Below are 21,043 nucleotides of genomic sequence, written 5' to 3'. Positions count from 1 at the left end.
TAACAATGTTCACAATATTATTATCATTTCAATGGCAATTATAGACATAGCGCATAACTGAGTAGGCTAATGCGGTAGTGGAGCGGTGCGGGAGGGGTGACAGTTGTCACAAGTTGACGAATCACTGACCTCTCGCGTCACGTAACCGCACCGCTCCACTATCGCAGGAACCTACTCGGTTATGCGTTATGCCTGTAGTTAAAAGTATTTGGACACGTTTAAAATAAAACAGGAACGACGGCATGTCAAATATAATGTATTATAATAGTATAGTTCGTACAAAATGAGTCCTCACGCGCCATTTTAACGCAATGGGTCAACTGACATGTCAAAAGTACGGTTCTCCTTTAAAATAATGACTAAAATCGTACTTTTTTACATGGACACAAAAATTGAGCAAAAATTAAATTGGCGCGTAGGAGTTAAATTTTACGCGTTATAAAGTATTTTCAAAGAAGTCTTTTAAACAGATATGTCACATTCATTGTGAGGCACTTAAAGCTTTCTTGAGTTCTCTGCCTAATGCCGCACCTAACGGCGGCGGTACAGCATTTCCAATCTAAAATTCAAAAAAATTGTGACCTTTATTTATCATTGAACATGGAATTTATTAATTTACTGTAATTAATAAAATCTAGTTATAGAAAGAAAAAATATATAAATCTTCCGAATTATAACATTGCCATGTCTATAAGAGTCTTGTGTACATATCTATCGCGCCATATGGCTATGGCGCTTGTTTAAGAATTGCTTTGAAATATTGGTTAACCACCAATAAACCACTTTCAACTTGCAAGATACCCGCATTTTATTCACACAGTCCCATCATCAGAGAACCTATCGTGAATTGCCGTCCTTTATCTGTATTTAGAAGATAGTGTATACTAAAATCAGACTAGCAAGCAACGGCAGTACCTCTGGTGCTGCAAATGGCGGCGATCACTTGACATCAGGTGACCCGCCTGCTTGTTTGCTCGCTATTTGTATTTTTAAAAAAAAAGTTAATGATTGAAGGTATCGTAGAGGCATGATGCACGGGGTGGTCCTGCGGCGAAGCGTTTCGTTAATAGGCAATGATACTGGCAAAATATTCTTGTGTATTTGACGACGCGACGGGAGGAGGGAATTTTTGCGATTAACTCATTCATATAAGTGGAGACAAGCGCTCGAATAAGTAAATGAAAATTACCTGACGATGTTTGTCCTGCACGGAGCCAGCGAAGAGGTAGGTGTCGCGGAAGCCCTGCGAGCGAGCGCACTCGCGCACCGACACTACGCGATGCTGCGCGGGGTGCAACACGCGGCCCTGCTTGCCCATCGGCTCGGGGTCCGTCACCGTCGTGCTGAAGTACCCGTCCCATGAGATGCGCCCTACACAGACAATGATATCAACATAATATACATCGAGAAAGGTGTTTTGGAAGCCCTTCCTGCGTATTGCTCGCCAGTTTTTTGGACCAGGAACACGCATCGCACTTTGCGTACATGCCACGCAGCGCGTCCGAGGACGAGCGTCCGTCCCTGTCCTCGTAGCGACTCACTGTACAGGCTCACCGTAAAGGCCGGCCCAGTTGTTGTGGCGGTTGGCGGTGTGCGGCAAGCACCAAGGAATGAGCGTGTTCTCCTGCTTGTCGGCCGCCGAGCACGCGCCGCCCGCCGCGCACGCGCACACGCCGCGTAGCGAGCCCGAGGACGAGCGCCCATTCTTCTTGTCCTCGTAGCGATACTGCAGCACCTACAAAGGTTGATAATGATGATTGCATTTCAATCATAGCAGTCGTTCACAAAAATGCGGAAGGAACTCTGAAAGTCCACGTTACTTGAAGTGCGAAAGGCTACCATAAGAAAATTTCCCCCGATCTTATTCAAAAATTTAAAGCTATTTTGGTGAAAATAATAAAATACCTTGCATTTAGTTCCATCGGAGAGTGTAACTGATATATTGGGCAGGTCCCGCCAGTCGGAGCCGGGCGTCGTGGGTATTCGAGCGATGCGCGCCTGAATCAGCGGCGCCATGTTCTTGCAGATGTGGTCGCGTAACTTGGCGCTCTCGTCGCGGCTTCGCACCAAACGCTGGAAATGCGTGTCAGGCATCGAGCCATACTCTATTTCGATTTTGTTAGCGCCGTTACATATTTGAGGCAAGTCACTCATCGCATCTTTGATCGTGCACGTCCGTCGCGGGGCAGACTCGTCCCATTGAATGTTGTTCGAGAACCGTTTTCCGTCGATGGTGGTGGTGAGCGAGCAGGCGCGCCGGCTGAAAACGTGCGTCGGCTCGGGGTAGGCCGGCAAGCGCTGGCCCGGTGCCGCCGCCAGGATGATGAGGCGGCGTCGCGTCTGCGGCACGCCGTAGTGGCCGGCCTGCAACACGCCGAATGTGCACTGGTAGCCCATGTCCAGCAGAGCGCGCAGCGTGAGCTTCAGCACCATGCCCTTCTTGAATGCGACGAAGTTGCGGACGTTCTCGAGGATGAAGTATTTAGGGCGGTAGTAGTCGCAGAAGGACAGGTACGACGCCACTAGCGAATTCTTAAAGTTGGAGTACTCGCGTGAGTTGAAGCGGTTCATGCCGGAGAAGCCCTGGCAGGGCGGGCCGCCGCACAGCAGCTCCACTTCGCCGCGGCCGGGCAGGCGCAGGCCGCCCGCGCTGTGCGTGGCGCCCGCCATCGCGTCCTTCAGCAGCGCATTGCAGTCCTCCTTGAACACTGCGCAGTTCTTGTTATTCAGGGAGTACGCGTGAGCCGCGGCTTCGAGGTTCTCGACGGCCCACTTGCACTCGGCGACACCGGAGCGATGCAGGCCTTCCGACAGGCCGCCGCAGCCGGCGAACACATCCAGGGTCCTCAGAGGTCTCACGTTTATCTCCCGAGTCTTGGCGACGCTCGAGTCCGAAGGTTTGCTAGACTTGCCTTTTCCCTTCCCCTTGTCCTTCCCCCTGTCTCCTCGACCGACGTGCTTCGCGTGGTACGGGACGTCACCGAACTCGCCCGAGGCTCGGTCGAAAGATTGTCTGAAATAGACTCGGCTGGGATCCATCTCCAGCCATTCATGTATGGAGTCCTGCTGGGGAATGTTGTCCACGTATACTAAGTGGCACAGTCCTACGACGGCCGAAAACGATATCTCTTTGACTTCCTCGCTCCAGTAGACTACATTGAGATCTTCGTGGTGTGGAAACTTGCTAGTGGTGTTCTCGGGCCGGTAGAGCACGTTGACGCGCAGGTAGATGTCCTGCGGCACGACGAGCGGGCCGGCGCCGGCCGCGGCCACAGCGGCCACGTGCGCCACGCAAAAGGGCTCACCCGTGTCCACGTTGGAGCCGCGCAAATTATTATCGCTCTTCCTGTAATACTCTGGATATACATTCTCGTCGACGTTTTCTAACTTCATTTTCCCGTTACTTATGTTCTGATTGATAGTATTTTTAAATTTGAAAGTCCCCGGCTTAAGAAATACTCCGCAACCTTTCTTGTAGTCATTATCTCGCCATCTGACAGTCGTCCATTCGGTTCTATTCGCTTCCGGAACTACGTCTGACTTTTCTGTGATTTTGTCGAAAACTTTAGGAACATCTTTGGCATCGCGTCTCATTTTGCGCTCGCAAGATGGGCAAAATCTATGTTTTCTTAGAACATTCGGACATTCGGTGTCGATCGGTAGGTCCTCGAAACGTGCAGTAAATCTCTCATAATATTTTTGATAGAAGTATGTTTTGCCATCATCCTCGAAAAGTTCTTCATCCACTTCTTTTCCTCCCAATTTAAACCAATCTTTCGGTGGATCTCGCCTTTCGACACAAGCTTTTCTTAAAATAGAAGAAAGCAGGGCGCCGTGGCAACATCGATCCCCCAAGAACACTTCTCTCGCGTCGCCGACCTCTCCCAGTACAGTATCCGAAGCTCTAATGAAAACTTCACCATGAAAGTACCCACTTTTAGTATTATTATCAATGTCTTTCCACATATATATCACTCTCGAAACCAGGGCAGGAATATTCAATAGCGAAGTTTCTACCATTACAAAGTCTCCCAATGAAAACTCGGCCCCATCAATTTCAACTCTTTCATAATACGCTTTCGTAGCATCTACTTTGACCGGTTCCCCAATCCATTTAATCTTCTTGCAGCTTCCTCCAGTTACTTTGACCGGTACAGCGTCGTCGATTTTATCGAGTTTTCGCTTTTCCGCCGTTTGGTAGTCGTCATCCTCTTCCGGCTCGGAGTCGTCGGCCTGCTGCACGGCCATGTTGGGGCAGCGGCGCCGCACGCACGCCTGCTTGGAGCGGCCGAGCCCGCCGAACTTGCACATGGCGCGACAAGCGTTGCACTCCCCGCAGTCCGGCAGTTGGCAAGCCTCGCACACCCCGCATCTTTTTCTTCTTAAAGTAAGTTCATGGTTTGTCTTATCCAATTGATTAGAGAAGAAACTTTCGAATGTTTTCTGCACGAGAGGAGTAGTGGTCGCTTTGGTCCATGCCTTCTTATCGACCTTTTTGTAATCGATTTTAGCACGGAATTTTCGCTTGCCGAATTTGATTCCCATTAATTTAATGAGTTCCCTCATACAAGGTAATGTGATCAAAGGCTCGTCGTCTTCGTCGGCCTCTAAACTTACGACTTGGTCACATACAAACTGTGCATGTTTGTGAAGCATTTCTTCTGACATTTTTTTATCATCTAGATCTGGAACCGTATGTTCTCTGATTATTTCCAATAGATCTTCATAGGTCGGTTGAAGGTAATGATGCTCTTCTATGTACTCTATTATGACTTTACTGAGCCATATTTTTTCATAAAGATTGTCCATGAGAGGTTTATATGCTGCACTAGGCTTAAGTAAATTGTATTCTCCGAATTCAGTAGACAAGGTGATACAGTTGTTTACTCCACCATCAAAGCCATGGATGTACCTTTAAATAGGAAAAAATTAGTTTCCATATTAAAAAGTATTTAGTTCATATTTAGCAAACAATAGTAAGAATAATTAATTAATAAGGATAAAATTTTACCATTCTATAATAGGCCCACAATCTTTAACTGGGATAGATTCCTCATCAATATCAGCCGAGTCAGAGCAAATGGACTTGAGATACCCAGACATATAAATCCGTACATCACTTTCAACGAGGCCTCCATCAATTGGACACAAGTGGCCATGCTCATCAAATATTGAAAAACCAGTTATATTTGTTTGTGGTCTCTCCATTATATCTCCATCATCACCTAAAATTATTTGTAAAGGTTTTTATTTCTATGTATACTTTTGATCCTGGAAAATGAAAGAGTTCCCACAGAATTAAAAAAAAACCTGAATCCACGCAAACAAAGTCGCGGGCATCATCTAGTCTTATACATTGTGCATTATTTATGAACTTAATGATGAGTTATTCCGGCAGAGTTTTAACTAGAATTTCAGTTAAAACTAGTTTTGACCAAATTCATTGAACAGAACAGTTTTGGCTACTTTTCCTTGTTTTGAAAAAAAAATTAATGAAAATTAGTTTTGATTCGATTGGAAAATTGTTTTAATAATAACATATACATTGTAAATATGCCATGACTTATACCATTATTTACCCTGACTGTCAATACTAGAATTGGTTCTTACATACCCTACAGAAATTACCAAAAGAAGACAGAACACTAAATGAAAAAATCCTTCTCATACATTTAGGATTGCCATCTTTAACTTACCAGAAGCAAGTATTAATTTTTCATTAGTTAATGCTATAAATTCTTCTACAGCATCCTGGGGATGGCCTTGGTAGTAGATAATATCAGAGTTATTCAAATACTGTTTGCAAATAGTACATTTCTCCAGGTCTGGTAGTTGGTCATTTGTATTTATATTTTTCTGAGTAGTGGGACTATCAGGATTGCCATTTTCTTTCAATACATTTTGCATTGTTTCATCATTTTGATGATTGTCACTTATTTCCTTATTTTTGTTCATTTCTGAAGTATTATTATTACTCATTTCATTGTTTTTGTCGATCAGATTGTTAATATCATCTTTTTCTTCATTCAAAGATATGCTTTCATTGGAAACGTTACTTATTTCATTGATTTGGTTGATCTTATTGTCTTTCTTTTCATCCAAAGATATGTTTTCATTAGAAATATTATTAAGGCAGTCTGTTGTTGGTTTAGGTAATTCAACAATGTCCAGTTTAATTTTTTTCTGAAATCAAAAGATCCATTAATAATACAGGGCTAATTTAAAAATACTAATAACCACTTAACTGTTACTTCTTCATATAATAGTGATTATTAAAGAAGTACTAAGTAGTCCAATCTGAACATGGCAGTTTACGCAGGTCATAGACTATTAGGACTAAATACACAAGCCCTGAGGCCTAAATACACAAGCCCGGATGACATCTGATTTTGTAGAAGGCACACTTATACACCTCATGCTCAGATAAGATTACTTGTTATGCATGCACTATGATGTAAATGATGAAGAAACCTATGCTGGAGTTTTTCTATGAGATCATATCAGAAATGACGAGATCCGTAGGAGAACTAGAGTAACCGGCTAACCGGTAAATAGCTCAATGGGTTGCAAAGCTGAAGTGGCAATGGGCAGGGCACATAGTTCGTAAAACTGGGACATTTTGCACGATAAATGAAAAACTTTATGTATGTACTTATACTACCTACCTACCTGCCTTTCATGATTTTAGGTCAATAGGTTTCTTGACAGACAGACAATGAACTGATCCTATAAGGGTTCCTTTTCCTTTTGAGGTACGGAACCCTAAAATTTACCTACATTTTCATTAAATTCAAGATTATACACAGGACTCCTGCTGCGCTTCGCGGGAAACATACTTGTAATTTTCAGTTGACTATTCTTCTTAGAGAGTCGAGGTGACCTGAAATAAACTTGCTATGTTAGCAGTTATCTTTTTTCATTGATCAAAACAATAACTCAAAGTATTTTTATTCATTCAACATACTGGCGAACTGGTGAAATTGATGAATCAGAAACATGATCTTTCTTAGATGAAGTCCCATTTTCGTGGAGAACATTGTTTTCCAAAGAAGCTGGCATACTTGCACACTTGATAAGGAATTATTAAAAGTTATTGCCCGTTTTAAGACTACAAAGTCATTAATAGAACTACTGTATAAACTGTACTTTTTTCATATATTATATCTTGGAATTAAACCAAAAACTGGCCAAATCCAACACAAATACCTAGCAAGTAGGTAGCAAAATAATTTTGGTTATAAAACTTTATTGCCGTCATTTTTCGCGCGCAAAATATCAGCAACGGCAACTCCACAGACCACGCACAACACCACAGATTAAACACCAAGGCACTACAGTATACCGTGGCACTCACAGATATACACAGTGCGACAAGGCCTGCTGTCCCCTTATATGCGGTGTTGCTAAGAAAAAATCTGAAATTCACTGTTTTAGTTAGATATAAGAGCCATTCCATATGTATATAACATCACGATATAATCTGATAATAAATACAGCATAAAATATGTGTTTGCAATTTATAGTCATACTTAGTGCTAGGTAAATAAGGTATTTGAGCAAAGGTTTTTATTATTAATTCTCGATTTGAAAACAGGGACGGCTTTCCTAAATTATCATTCAGTTAAAATTAGATAAAACTGACTCGATTTCCAACATTGACATTTTCAATATATTCCCTTAAATTAAGGAGATGTGCTCGCAGCCTGACAACTACGCCCCCTGTCAATTAGTGTCCATGTTATTGGCACCGACCAGAAATAAAAGGGGGTCATTGGATTGGTCATTGGAGTGTGATTGGAGTGCAAAAGCACAGAGTACATTGAATATACGTGCAAAAGAGCCTTGTCGGTGCTTGTCGCGCATTTAGTTTGAAAATTAATTAAAGTTATTTTCTATTTAAAATTTAAATTGTGTTGTATTCTATATTTTAAAGTCAAAACAAAAATGGAAATTAAAATAATAACAAGTACATAATTCTTGTAGAAGTAGAGCCTCACGAAATACCTACTAAGTGATCAGTAAAGATAGGTCGTTGGTTTTCTGAATTGTATCAATAAGACAAAATTACAGACTGAAAAATGAACAAGTTTTACTTGTGCAAGCCAAGGTTCTTTAATAAATGTAAATGGTTTAATAGTTATTCTACATGCTATTTACCTGACTTAGATATTAACTATTATTGTGATCTAAAAAATACTTTGGAAATAAAGCAGAACATTCATAGCAGAAAAGGTGTAGGGGACATTGCGAAAGCGCTCAAAATGTACGATTTACTAATGATGACATCGAATTCTGATCAGGCATATGATAGTATTAAAGAAAATTTATACAAAGAACTAGCCAGCTTGCCTAATAAAACCCATCCCCTTGTAAAGACTTATGAGGAGAAACCATGCATAATTCATGAGGTTAACAAAAAGAAAACTTTTGGGGATTATAAACCTTTAGACTTTAGTGAGATTACACAGCGGTTAAACTTGATGAGAACAGATAAGCTTGGAAACACTTGCGGCCATAAAAGTTACTATTATTTTGGCGAGTTGGCAGAATTGGAAGAGGCATTAATAAAATACACAGTATCTGCACTGTTGAAAGAAAACTTCAAATTAGTATCAGTACCTGATATATTGTCGAGCAATATTCTACAAAGTTGTGGAATGATGATCAATACAGATCGAACTCAGGTAAACCTTTATTTCTAAATAATATCTGTCCCGGCTTTACTCACGTGTGTAGTCGACGTTAGCCCGACTAGTTTCGAACCCATACGGGGTCCTTTTTCAAGGGAGTCCGTTCACGCACGCGCCGCGGTTTTGACGGCAGGACGCGCGTGCCGCTGCCCGTAGAGCCCGTTGTGAGGGTGGCTGGGGTGGGGCAGATATTATTTATAATGGAAATCACTCACGATAGTTTAAACGCTAAAACTTTTATTTTCTAAATAAAAAAAATTAAATTTCTAAAGTTTTCTATTATAAACTTTTATTTAAATATTTACTTCACTTGATATTTTATTAAAAAATATTAAGATTAAAATATAGGCTGCTAATAAGTAATGAATTTTAGATTTATTCTTTAGATCCAGTACTTCACGGACCTGACTTGTATTTGTCAGGTACAGCAGAAATGTCTCTGGCTGGTCTGTTGAAAAATTCTCTTCATGATAAGACCAATTTGCCTCTGAAACTTGCAGCAGTTAGCAGATGTTATCGTGCGGAGACATCAAATATAGTAGAGGAAAGAGGTACATACAGGTAATAATCATTACTGCATAGTATAACTATTAAGCAGTCATCTCACATCTATCTGTTTGAAAGTATTGTCAAAAGTACCTACTGAACTTGTATTTTAAGTTTTGCCAAGATATGTCTCTTAAAGTTAGTACAATGTATTTTGGTACTACAATCTGACAATGAATATTCCATGCACTTGGCTATAAATATTACTATGTTAATATTGTTATCAAAAAGTAAAACTTATTATTAATACTTAGAAATTGCACAAATTAAAATAATAACAATATAGAAATCAATACTTTAAAAATGGTTTGTCTAAATATTATGTCTAATACTTTTGAAAAACTTATTTTATTTTGTAGGGTCCATCAATTTACTAAAGTTGAGATGTTTGCTGTCACCACGCCAGAGCAGTCTGATGAAATGTTGGAGTATTTAAGACAGACAGAGGAAAGTTTATTTTCACCATTAGGATTACATATGAAAGTTTTAGACATGCCACCACATGAACTTGGGGCCCCGGCTTATAGGTATAAACTATATTAACTTTTTGACGTTTATTACATACAAAATCTGCCAGAAAACTTTGCCTTGTTGCCTTTGTTTACAGCAGATTCAAAAAGTATGTGCACAAACAATGCATTGTAAAAGTTGCCTTAGCTAAATAGTGTTAAAGTATAAATTGCCTAAACAATAAAAATATGTACCCATTGCATTGTTGTCTACTTTTTTATGTCTGCTTTTGTAATAATTTTTCATTAAAGTTGTTAAAATTGTAAATATGAAAGGTATTTATAATACAAACAGAATACTTATGATCTCAAAAAAATAGAGATCAATATTCTAAAAATACATAATAATATGTGTACTAAGCCACAGTTGAAAGCTAGTTAAATACTAAAAAAAAATTCTTCAGGAAATATGATATTGAAGCTTGGATGCCTGGGCGTAGCAATTACGGTGAAATCTCTAGCTGTAGCAACTGTACTGACTACCAATCAAGAAGACTGAACATAAAATATTCTGATGGCAATAAAGAAAACTATGCTCACACACTGAATGGCACAGCATGTGCTATACCCAGAATGCTTATTGCATTGCTTGAAACACATCAAGATCCAAAAGGAAAAGTAGATATACCATTAGTACTGCAGCCATTTATGAATGCAAAACAATTTATTGGTAAAAATTCAAATGTACCCAAATTAAAACTATTCAAGGGGAAAAAATAAAATAATTCATAGAAAACTACTTCTTTTAATTTGTTTGTTTATAACTAGACTAGATGATGCCCACAATTTAGTCAACGTGGATTTGTTTATTAAAAACTGCATGGAAACCATTTGATTTTCTGGGATAAAAAGTAGCCCATGTTCATCTGCAGGATGAAAGTTATTGCTTTACCAAAAATGTCAAAATCGGTTAATCGGATAGACCTTTTTAGTCATGGAATTCTTTGATTTTCCAGGATAAATGTAATCTATGTCCATCATCCATCTTGGGGAAGTAAGCTGTCTCTGTTCTTGTTTTGTCTAAAATTAGTTAAACAGATGGATTGTGAAGAGGTAACAGAGACACACTTTCACATTTACAATATTACTATGGATGTAGAAAGAAAATGTAAACATTCCACAATTATTTCTTAATCAGAGATTTGTTCTGCTTTGAAACTTTTTTCATTTTGGCTTTAAAATGGTCAATATTAATAGTAGATTCTTCTGAAGGTGTACATGCAGTGATTACTTTCTCCTCTGGTGGTATGAAATCTTTTTTCCTTTTCTCCTCTCTTGCTTTCTTGGCTTGCATTTGTTTTTCATCTTTATCATAAAGATGTTTGACTTTCTTCTGTTCATCTTTAAGGAAGTATTCACCTGTGGCCAACTCTCGATCAATTTTGCTTTCCGGTTGAGGTGGAGGGAATGGTGTATATGGTTTCTTTTTAATCTTATTTTTAGGTTGCTTTCTAGGAACATTTTTACTTTTAAACTTGGGAAGAAACCGGTCCCAGCTTTCGTCTTTAAGCCGTGGATCTTTCATTAACTCTCTCTTGATCATAAGACTTTTAATATTGTACATTGGATGTATATTTTTCATAGTATCTTCAACTATTCTTCTCACTTGTACTAATCCCTTGTAAGGGCCCACTGCAGACACTGTGTTGCCTTGAACTAGAACGTAGCATTCAGTAAGCAATTCAATCGATTTAAGAGTCACACCATTAGGACCTATTAGACGTTGGCGCCTTTTTAAAAATGTTGCCTTTTTTCTGACATATGAATTAATCTTTATAATGTCACTACCAATTTCATCATCTAGGACTCTCACGGCTTGTTCAAATGGAACGCTTCTTGAGAGTAATTTCATTAAATCCCTCGCTTTGATAATGATGTAGGGGTCCCAAGTTTTTCTTGTTGTTTTTACTGTTAAGCTTCCTTCTATAAGATCTAATTCAGCTATTATGTGATGTTCTTTTAATACTTTTTGGACTAAAGGCCAGCACTCCTTTAGATATTGTTCTCGATATTTCGGAAATAATGTAGCGAATTTACTTTCTTCTAAAAGACCATGTGGATTGTCCTCCGGTGTAAACTTAGGAGTTTTCATCGACCAGGCATTTTCAATTGGGCCAATCTCTCGTTGCTCTTCGTTATTTGTATTGTCTTCCATACTGTCTTTTTATTTCACGGGTCTACAAGCGTGTTTTTATTTCAATTTTAGTGGTTATATGGTTATAACTTCTGTATTCTGAGGTTATAACCACTTATAACTTATAATAAATCTACATTTTGTTGATTTTTGTTCAATATGCTAATCAATGTAAAATTTACATGTTATTGGTCTGTGGTTGTCAATAACCATAGAGTAAAGTCAATAACATAATATGATAAACCGTAGATAGAATAATAGGTAGATTTAAGTACTGTGTAACCGCGTATGAGATAGCGATAGCACGACGTAACGATGAATAACACGACAATTATTACCATTGTTTAGTAGCCAATATTTGTATTAACCGATCAACAATATTTGTATTAAACGTTATTTATGTGAAAACAAGTAATAAGTTATGAGAAATACAATTACGCCACGAATAACTCAAAGTTTGTTTCGCAACTAAAGTTGCATGCCTTGTATGTATTCTTGAAAAAAACCAGTTACACGATAAGGGACAAAAAATAGGTTAGCTGCGTCTCTGTTATCACATTAGTAACTTTATCTGTGCTCTTTTTAGTGTGAATGAGAAAGCAAACGTTCCTGTATCTACCTTTATTACTCTATCTACGTGATAAACACACCGTGCGCACCGTGCAGAAGGCGCAGATTAGCTTTACTTTTTAACCGACTTCAAAAAAGGAAGAGGTTCTCAATTCGACTGTTTTTTTTAAATGTTTGTTACGCGATTACTCCGTCAATTATGAACCGATTTTGATGATTGTTTTTTTGTTTTGTAGGACATAACTACTTCAGAGGTGGCCCCATTTTAATTTGGTAAAGATCTGATGAATATCTCCGGAGATGGAGAACGGAACTCCTCAATGGATAAGAGTAAATTGCTCGCGATCAGTGTAATAGCACAGAATATACAGGGTTACAGGAAAAGAGGACACGATCCCGTTAAGGGGTTATAGTACAAGACATTAGCTATCGAACGACCCCTAAAGTGCTTATACGAAAGTGTATCGTTTTCGAGTTATTCATTTTTTTATTTTTTTATTGGTAAAGGGGTGTTTGCCACTTTAAAAATTAATAAAAAAAAGGAACAATGTATTTTATCAGTTTTTTTTTATTTCTTGCTAGTACATATCCTTGTTAATAATAAACAGTTATAAAACAAGAAAAATCCTCAAGCATTTTAAAATGACAGCCCAAAAACTGTACAAGTTTTCGATTTTTAAATTTAATTCTTTGAATAGCTTGCAAATTTTCTGTAAAAATTACTACGGCACTTATCCTGCGGATTATTTTAAAAACATCTACGTTTCGTTAGCTATCCATTGGTACAAAAAAATTACAAAAAAAATCATACAATCAAGAAAAAATTACACAACAAATAGACCAGGTAGAAAATTCTAGCAAATGCTATTGCCAAGGAATTAAATCAGAATCAATGTAAAAACGAGTTTAATGCAAAATCGTTGAAGATTATCTTTCAAAAAAGTCAAAAGGTAATATAAAATCAGTCAAGTGCGAGTCGGGCTCGCACACGAAGGGTTCCGTACCAACGTACAAGAAATAACACTTTATTTTATTATTATTTTTATGGCGGCCATTTTGTAATTTTTAACCGACTTCAAAAAAAGGAGGAGGTTCTCAATTCGTCGGAATCTTTTTTTTTTTTTATTATTTTTTTTTTTTTTTTTTATGTATGTTCCCCGATTACTCAAAAACGCCTGGACCGATTTTGAAAATTCTTTTTTTGTTTGAAAGGGTATACTTCAAAGTTGGTCCCATTTCAATTTGGTGAACATCTGATGAACATCTTCGAAGATAGATACTGGAACTCCTCAACCGATAAGAGTAAATTGCTCGCGATCAGTGTAATAACTTAGTAAACAGTAGATTTTTTACCCGTCATAGCATAATTCCATGGGGCCACTAAAAATTGTGAAATAAAAAATTTTTACAAAAAAAATAAAAACCGACTTCGTTACATAAACACTAAAAATTTAAAAATAATTTAATTTATTACCGAATATATTATGTATACAAGAGTTAATATAGTTCCATAATAATATTTTTTGGGGTCGGTGCCAATGAGGTGCCATTGTGGAGTCCCATAAAAATATGAAGTCCAGGCGATTCGCGCAGCTAAAGCTAATTGGCACCGGCACCAAAAAATATTATTATGGAACTATATTAACTCTTGTATACATAATATATTCGGTAATAAATTAAATTATTTTTAAATTTTTAGTGTTTATGTAACGAAGTCGGTTTTTATTTTTTTTGTAAAAAAATTTATTAGTATTTGTTGTTATAGCGGCCATAAAAATACACATTTTGTGAAAATTTCATGTTCGTTCGTCCGTCCGTCCGTCTGTCCGGCCGTCCGTTTATCTCGTGAACCCTAATAGGTAGAGACTTGAAATTTTTACAGAATGTGTATTTTTATTGCCGCTATAACAACAAATACTAAAAATTACAAAATGGCCGCCGTAAAGATTTAAAAAAATTAAAAAGTGTTATTTCTTGTACGATGGTACGGAACCCTTCGTGTGCGAGCACGACTCGCACTTGACTGATTTTATATTACCTTTTGACCTCTTTGAAAAATAATCTTCAACGATTTTGCATTAAACTCGTTTTTACATTGATTCTGATTTAATTCTTTGGCAATAGCATTTGTTAGAATTTTCAACCTGGTCTCTTTGTTGTGTAATTTGTTCTTGATTTTATGATTTTTTTTGTAATTTTTTTGTACCAATGGATAGCTAACGAAACGTAAATGTTTTTAAAATAATCCGCAGGATAAGTGCCGTAGTAATTTTTACAGAAAATTTGCAAGCTAAAAATTTAAAAATCGAAAACTTGTACAGTTTTTGGGCTGTCATTTTAAAATGCTTGAGGATTTTTCTTGTTTTAAAACTGTTTATTATTAGCAAGGATATGTACTAGCAAGAAATAAAAAAAAATCTGATAAAACACATTGTTCCTTTTTTTTATTAATTTTTAAATTGGCAAACACCCCTTTACCAAGAAAAAAATAAAAAAATGAATAACTCGAAAACGATACACTTTCGCATAAGCACTTTAGGGGTCATTTGATAGCTAAAATCCTGTACTATAACACCTTAAAGGGATCGTGTCCTATTTTCCTGTAACCCTGTATAATAGTATGATATAGCTTTGTAAACAGTAGAGTTTTAACCCTGGCATAGCATATTTTTAACAGACTTCAAAAAAGGAGGTTCTCAATTGAAATGTATGTTTTTTGTATGTTTGTTACGCGATTTCTCCGCCAAATATAAACTGATTTTGATGATTCTTTTTTTGGTAGGACATACTTGAGAGGTCTATTTTACTCCGGTGAAGATCTGATGAATATCTTCGGAGATTGCTCGCGATCAGTGTAGGTAATAGCTTAGTAAATAGTAGGTTTTTAACTAGGCATATCATATTTTAGTACAATGGGGCCACTAAAAATTGTGAAATAAAAAAAAATAAAAAAAAAACCGACTTCAATAACCACAAACACTAAAAAGTAAAAAATCATTTAATTTATTACCCAATATATTATTATGTATACATGAGTTATTGTAGTTCTATAAGTAGTAATATTTTTTGGAGTCGGTGCCAATGTGGAGTCACAAAACAACATGAGTAGATAGACGGTTCGTGCGGCTAATTGGCACCGGCTCCAAAAATATTGCTGTAGAACTACAATAACTCTTGTATACATAATAATATATTGGGTAATAAATTAAATTATTTTTTACTTTTTAGTGTTTGTGGTTATTGAAGTCGGTTTTTATTTTTTTAGGGTTCCGTACCAAAATGGTAAAATTGGAACCCTTATGGTGAGACTTTTTCCGTCCGTCCGTCTGTCATAGTCGGTTATTTCAATAGGTAATTACTAAGGCAAACTAAACCTCTACAAACAAAGTTAATTTTGCGGTTCGTCGACAAGTGATTTTTGCCGTTTTACTTCTTCAGTAGTAAGTACGGAATCCTCATTGCGCGAGTCTCTTGTGGTCATCTAGTGTGTGACAGAGACAACGATCTACGAAGCCGAAATCTCGTTCTTAAGGTCGATGTACAATATTTCTTGCCGGCTACTGCAGATAGGTAGGTATGTACTTACCTTTATTTAGACTTCAATTTATAAGTACAGAAATTGGACCCTCAAACAAAGAATTTTAGGTATTTCAATTTATATAAAAAACAAAGTCGAAGAAATATTTATTCAAAGAAAAACTTTTATTTAGGTATTTGAATCTACTCGTACAGTTTTTATAACAAAGCATGCATCACGAGAGTTGATAAAGCGATTGGACAATGCGCGGAATGGTCTCTTGTTGTACCCACCACGTACTGCGAGCAATTTTTTTTCGAGTTTTGGTTTTGCCGAAAAAATGTGTCAATTTTCAAAAAGTAATGTTTTCTAAAAATAATGACAGGTATGTCATTATTTTTAGAAAACATTACTTTTGTGGTACCTGGACTGCTTTTGTTTGGTCGTGCGTAGCATTTATTTTTTGAAACAAGTTTTTGATAACTCTCCCTTTTTTTGCAAGCACGTAAATGCTAAAGCATCAAGCAAACATTTGAAATGGTCAAGCAAAATTGGCTTTATGGTGCATCACATACGGTGACCTCTGTTGAAAAAAAAGTCTAATACAAGTATATCAGCAGAGGACAGCGAGTCCGTTCGAGCCGAAAGGTCTTTTACATTTTTGAAAAAATAACACTGGGTTGCCGTGGCATTTTGAACTGGATCACATAGAATTGGTTAGGGTTATTGTCACTGCCGTAGTCTGGGGTTATTGTGCAGTTCTACTTTCTCGTGACGAAAACTTTAACAGTTTGTGTTACTTAAATAGTTTTAAATACAGATGTGATTGTAATATCTTGGGACTGATTGATAGATATAATTAATTAACATCCTATTAAACTAACACACAAGCATAATTAAAATTAGGGTCTGAACGATTACATCCTACTATTAAATAAAAAAATTAATGCAAAAAAATAAAGAATTGAATAAAATCTTGAAAAAACTGAGTGAAGTCAAAATGTAAAATAATAGGTTGTCACTAAAATGTTAAAAGTTAAACAAATCAAAATTAGCCAAATTATTGGCCTCTTCTGAATAGGCCGGGAATCTTGAGTTATCAAATTCTCTAGCATGCATATTGGAACTTAAGAGCGTATGATTCGTTCCACCAATGTTAGCTTTGCATTCCAGGCATTTAGATACTTCCATAGCTCCACCGCATTGCCCTATGCTGTAGAAATGGCCATTGGGGCATTTGAACCACTGCCCCGCTTTGGCCCCTATAGCTTTGATGATCAGTTCCCTTTCCGCTTTTGTAGCGATACCGCTTACTTTAATCGCTTTTTGAATTTCATTTAAAGCTGCTGTAGCTTTGTCATGTTCGTATATTCCCCATTTTAAAATAACCTTTTTAGCGGCAGATGCATTCTCCGCTACTTGAGAAACATTTTGGCTTGCGAGGTAAGATGGATGACTTATTATTATAGCCAGATTGACGAGGGCATTCATGCGCTTTATTTCGTTATCAATGTCGGCTTGCTGCTGCTGACTTATCTTGTGTACATTCTTCACGAGAACTCGGCATATCATTTTGTTTTGATCAATCAGACTGTCTTGCAATGCCACCAAATTCAGTGAAGTGTATTTCTTGTGAATATCCGAAAGTAGTTCCAATATGTTCAAGTAAACGAAGTACATTTCCAGCTGAGGCAATGAACACTTCCTCTTTGACTTCACAACGAGGATCATTTGTTCAAACGCCTTCTTCCAGTGTGAGAATAATGGATCTGCAATAAAAAAACAAGCCAAAATGAATGGATGAATGAAGTATTTTTTTTATTTGTTGACCCAGCACATATTAAACAAACCCTACACACAGTAGGTACAAATCTTAATAAGCGCCTAAAATATGTCGTGTCCACGAAATAACTATCTGAGTTCTTAGTGTGTGCATTCAAAATGTATGGCTAAATTAGTGAACCACTGGTCTTAGTGACTATATTATTACTTATCTAACTTAAATGAAAGGAACAAAAATAACAGAAAAGAGAAAGTTTGTAGTTGTTCCAGCGTTTCAGTAAACGAAAAAGGAATCTTTAGTATAGTTACCCTTATATATGCTGCTGTGAATATTGTGAAAGTTTGCCACAGTTTCATGGAGCTCCGCTCTTCGAGCAATGATCTTTTCTGCGTCGCCATAGACTCGTTCTTTAACGGGATTGATAGCTTCTTTCAACAAACGGTTGACGATGTCTTTGTATCGAGGAGTGTTGATGATAGGTGCGCGACAGTATGGACAGCTGTGGATCGCAATAAGATCGCTTTTTCCTTTCATTAGGTTCTCCATGTTCTCAAATTCCATGACGTGGCCGCAATCTTCTAGTACGATGAATCTGAAATTAAATATGAATTCAAAATTTGACAACACATTTGAATCTGAGAAAGATTAGTGTCTTTCACAAACAAGTACTAAGTAGGTATTCAAGTAAAGAAGACAGAATTGTTTGATTAGTGAACAAGATTTTACGATGTTATAACATGGTACGATGTTAAAAAAGTATTAGAAATGTATACCCTCATCTGTTACTTAATGTTGATATACAATAGGCAAATGCTAGATAATGTGTCGATTGGTACATCGCCAATAGGTTGACTAGCTAAATCACGTGCTGATGATGTTAAACAATAAAATATTTTTTTTGATCAACTCTGACTAGTTTATGAAAGTCAAGCATCAGCCGAGAGAATATACTACAATAGCTAGTTAGCTACTAGAGAGCTACCAAATTTGTACTGGTGGAGTCATCAGTACAACGGTCTAGCCACCAGTACAACTGTGATAGTCTATATCTCGGAAACACTGGAAGATTTTGTCTCATACAATACAATTTTGTATTGGTGCTAGCTATTGATTAATGCGGGTTGTATGCGTGGGCGCTATATTGAAAAAAAAGACGGACATGTAGGTAGGTCAGGCGCCATACTAAAATATTCAAACCCCTTTCACCCGAGCGAAGCGGATCAGCTAGTGTTAAAAAAATAAATGACATACAGGGCATCGTCGTCGAATTGGTCCCCAAGGAAGTCGGTTGGGAACTGCTCGGGGCGGCACAGCTTGCACACGTCGGGGCAGCGTTCGCCGCACAGGCCGCGGCACGGGTGGCCGCAGCCTAGCGCGCGCGGGCACGGCTGCACGCACGCGGCGCGCGTGCACTCCTCGCCGCACCGCCGCTTGCACGTGCCGTGCGGACACGTGCGACTGCACTGCTCCTATAATCCCACAATCGGCAATGTTACTTCACTTGGTTACGTGACCCGAGATATGTACCAATTTTTAATTACCATAAAAATATTAAGAGTAACAAAGTACAGGAAAATTTTACTGTTGATGTGCAGTCGAATTTCCGGGATAAAAATCACTTTTGTTTCTGTACTGTGTCCGGGAAGCGCTCTTTGTACCAAATAGATGATGCCCGTGACATTGCAAGTCCACGTGGGTTTAAGTTCCTTAAGAATCCCATTCGATTTTTTTGTTCTTCTAGGACAAGAAGTAGCATATATCCCTCGCTGGAATGAACGCTAATCTCTGTAAGTCTGTAAGTAGCCAAAAATCAAAAACAGTAAAACAGATGGACCGTGAAAGACAGACAGACACACATTCGCATTTATAATATTAAGTATGGATTGGACGTTAGGTACTATTCCGGTTACCTGGCACGGCACGCAGGGCGCGCCGCATTCGCGGCCGCAGCGCGAGTGCTTGCACTTCACCTCGCACGGCTTTCTGCACGGCGGGCACACCTGGTTGCAAGGCTCCATGCATCTGCAACAAGACAACACGTTGCAAGTCACGGCGTCTTTTTGGACTAATCCAAGAGTTGCATGGAAGGCTCCATGCATCTAAAACAACACGTTGCGAGTCGCGGCCGGACTAATCCAAGGGTTCCAAGGCTCCCTGCATCTACATCAACACGTTTCGAGTCACGGAGACTATTCTCTCAAAAAAGCACTAAGCAAAAAAAACAGGAGGCACACTGCCTCAACTCTCAAGCAACGTTTGTGCGACTTGTTTCCAACTCGCACTGTTGGAAATTGCACTCGCACTGTTGCCAATCCAACTACGGCAAAGACAAAAGGAAAGGTTATGATTTTAGCACTCTATGCATGTATATACATATATGTATGCATGGTTGTATGTATGTGTGTAGGTTTGTATTTATGTGTGTTCCACCGTAGCGCCTAAGCAACTGATCCGATTGTGATGAATGAGGTGTCAATCCATTCGTTATTATGGTCCGGGTGACATAGGCTACATAATATATGGAGTGGGATGTCAGATGAAAACGGAAAAAATACTGAGTTCATAAATATAAATATAGTAAAATGTACAAAGCCACAAAAAACCCAATTTTACTATATTATTTGTAGATACTACTAGTAGCGCAAATAATTGGCAACAGTATTCACCTCACCACACCACCTGTTTTGTAATGTTTATTTAATTTAGAATAGCTAGGACATGTAATGTGGCTAATTCCGTTGTACACAATCTTGAAACTAAACTAAAATGGCACATCTAAATCGATTACTATCCCTTTCATAATGTTGCTTGCGGAAAAGGATAGCACTAGATTTAGATCTGTTAAATTAGTTTAGTTTGGAGATTATGTACCACAGAATTAGCCACAATGTGATTCTCAATTAATGAAACAGATACAAAAAATAAAGAAAATAAAACATAAAATAGCTTAATTAATAACTAAAGACGACGATAGCACTAAGCACCTGACTTGTTGTTTATAGGACGTCTGTGTTGAATGAGTGAAATAATAAAGAGGTATCTTACTGGTGTCCGCAGATGTTGAGCTGGTGGCAGGGGCGCGCACAAGGCTCGTGCAGGCGGCCCTGGCGGCAGAGCGCGCACGTGCCCACGCACGCGTGTCCGCACTCTAGCTCTTTGCCGCACGGCTCCGCGCAGTACTTCAGCAGCAGTTCAGGCTCCACTCCGGCACCTTACAAATTATTTATTTATACAGATGTTTATAGTTCGTAAAACCGATAGACGTTGGGGTCTCAAGGTGCTGGAATGGCGACC

General features: G+C 38.2%; 4 protein-coding genes across 4 annotated transcripts in view; 1 reads left to right on the top strand and 3 right to left on the bottom strand.

The window, feature by feature from the left end:
- Positions 1–237: 237 nt before the first annotated feature.
- LOC117988934 (DNA (cytosine-5)-methyltransferase PliMCI-like) lies at positions 238–7,259 on the bottom strand. The gene is made up of 8 exons (XM_034976221.2): positions 6,965–7,259; positions 6,778–6,880; positions 5,697–6,183; positions 5,012–5,225; positions 1,906–4,912; positions 1,555–1,735; positions 1,190–1,371; positions 238–559 (listed from the first exon to the last, which is right to left on the bottom strand). The coding sequence occupies exons 1-8, from the start codon at positions 7,057–7,059 to the stop codon at positions 482–484; spliced, it is 4,347 nt and encodes a 1,448-aa protein (XP_034832112.1). The 5' UTR covers positions 7,060–7,259; the 3' UTR covers positions 238–481.
- A 501-nt stretch (positions 7,260–7,760) lies between these two features.
- On the top strand, positions 7,761–10,481 carry SerRS-m (Seryl-tRNA synthetase, mitochondrial). The gene is made up of 4 exons (XM_034976255.2): positions 7,761–8,684; positions 9,064–9,251; positions 9,596–9,763; positions 10,150–10,481. The coding sequence occupies exons 1-4, from the start codon at positions 8,079–8,081 to the stop codon at positions 10,463–10,465; spliced, it is 1,278 nt and encodes a 425-aa protein (XP_034832146.1). The 5' UTR covers positions 7,761–8,078; the 3' UTR covers positions 10,466–10,481.
- dbe (KRR1 small subunit processome component homolog dbe) lies at positions 10,475–12,084 on the bottom strand. Its single transcript, XM_034976246.2, has one exon. It carries the CDS (start codon positions 11,898–11,900, stop codon positions 10,869–10,871), a length of 1,032 nt encoding a protein of 343 aa, XP_034832137.1. The 5' UTR covers positions 11,901–12,084; the 3' UTR covers positions 10,475–10,868.
- Positions 12,085–16,128: 4,044 nt separating this feature from the next.
- LOC117989042 (NFX1-type zinc finger-containing protein 1-like) overlaps positions 16,129–21,043 on the bottom strand; it is a 28,934-nt gene continuing 24,019 nt past the window's right edge. Inside the window, exons 23-27 of the mRNA XM_069503281.1 lie at positions 20,795–20,960; positions 19,660–19,771; positions 19,001–19,218; positions 18,058–18,341; positions 16,129–17,735 (exon numbers count right to left, since the gene is read on the bottom strand). Of these exons, the coding sequence (XP_069359382.1) occupies positions 16,996–17,735; positions 18,058–18,341; positions 19,001–19,218; positions 19,660–19,771; positions 20,795–20,960 (1,520 nt within the window). The 3' untranslated portion in view covers positions 16,129–16,995. The remainder of the gene's footprint in view (positions 17,736–18,057; positions 18,342–19,000; positions 19,219–19,659; positions 19,772–20,794; positions 20,961–21,043) is intronic.

Source organism: Maniola hyperantus, chromosome 15 (genome assembly GCF_902806685.2).
Source record: "Maniola hyperantus chromosome 15, iAphHyp1.2, whole genome shotgun sequence".
Classification (NCBI taxonomy): domain Eukaryota; kingdom Metazoa; phylum Arthropoda; class Insecta; order Lepidoptera; family Nymphalidae; genus Maniola; species Maniola hyperantus.
The sequence above is the reverse complement of the archived record's forward strand: the minus strand, read 5'-3'. Positions and strand labels throughout refer to the sequence as shown.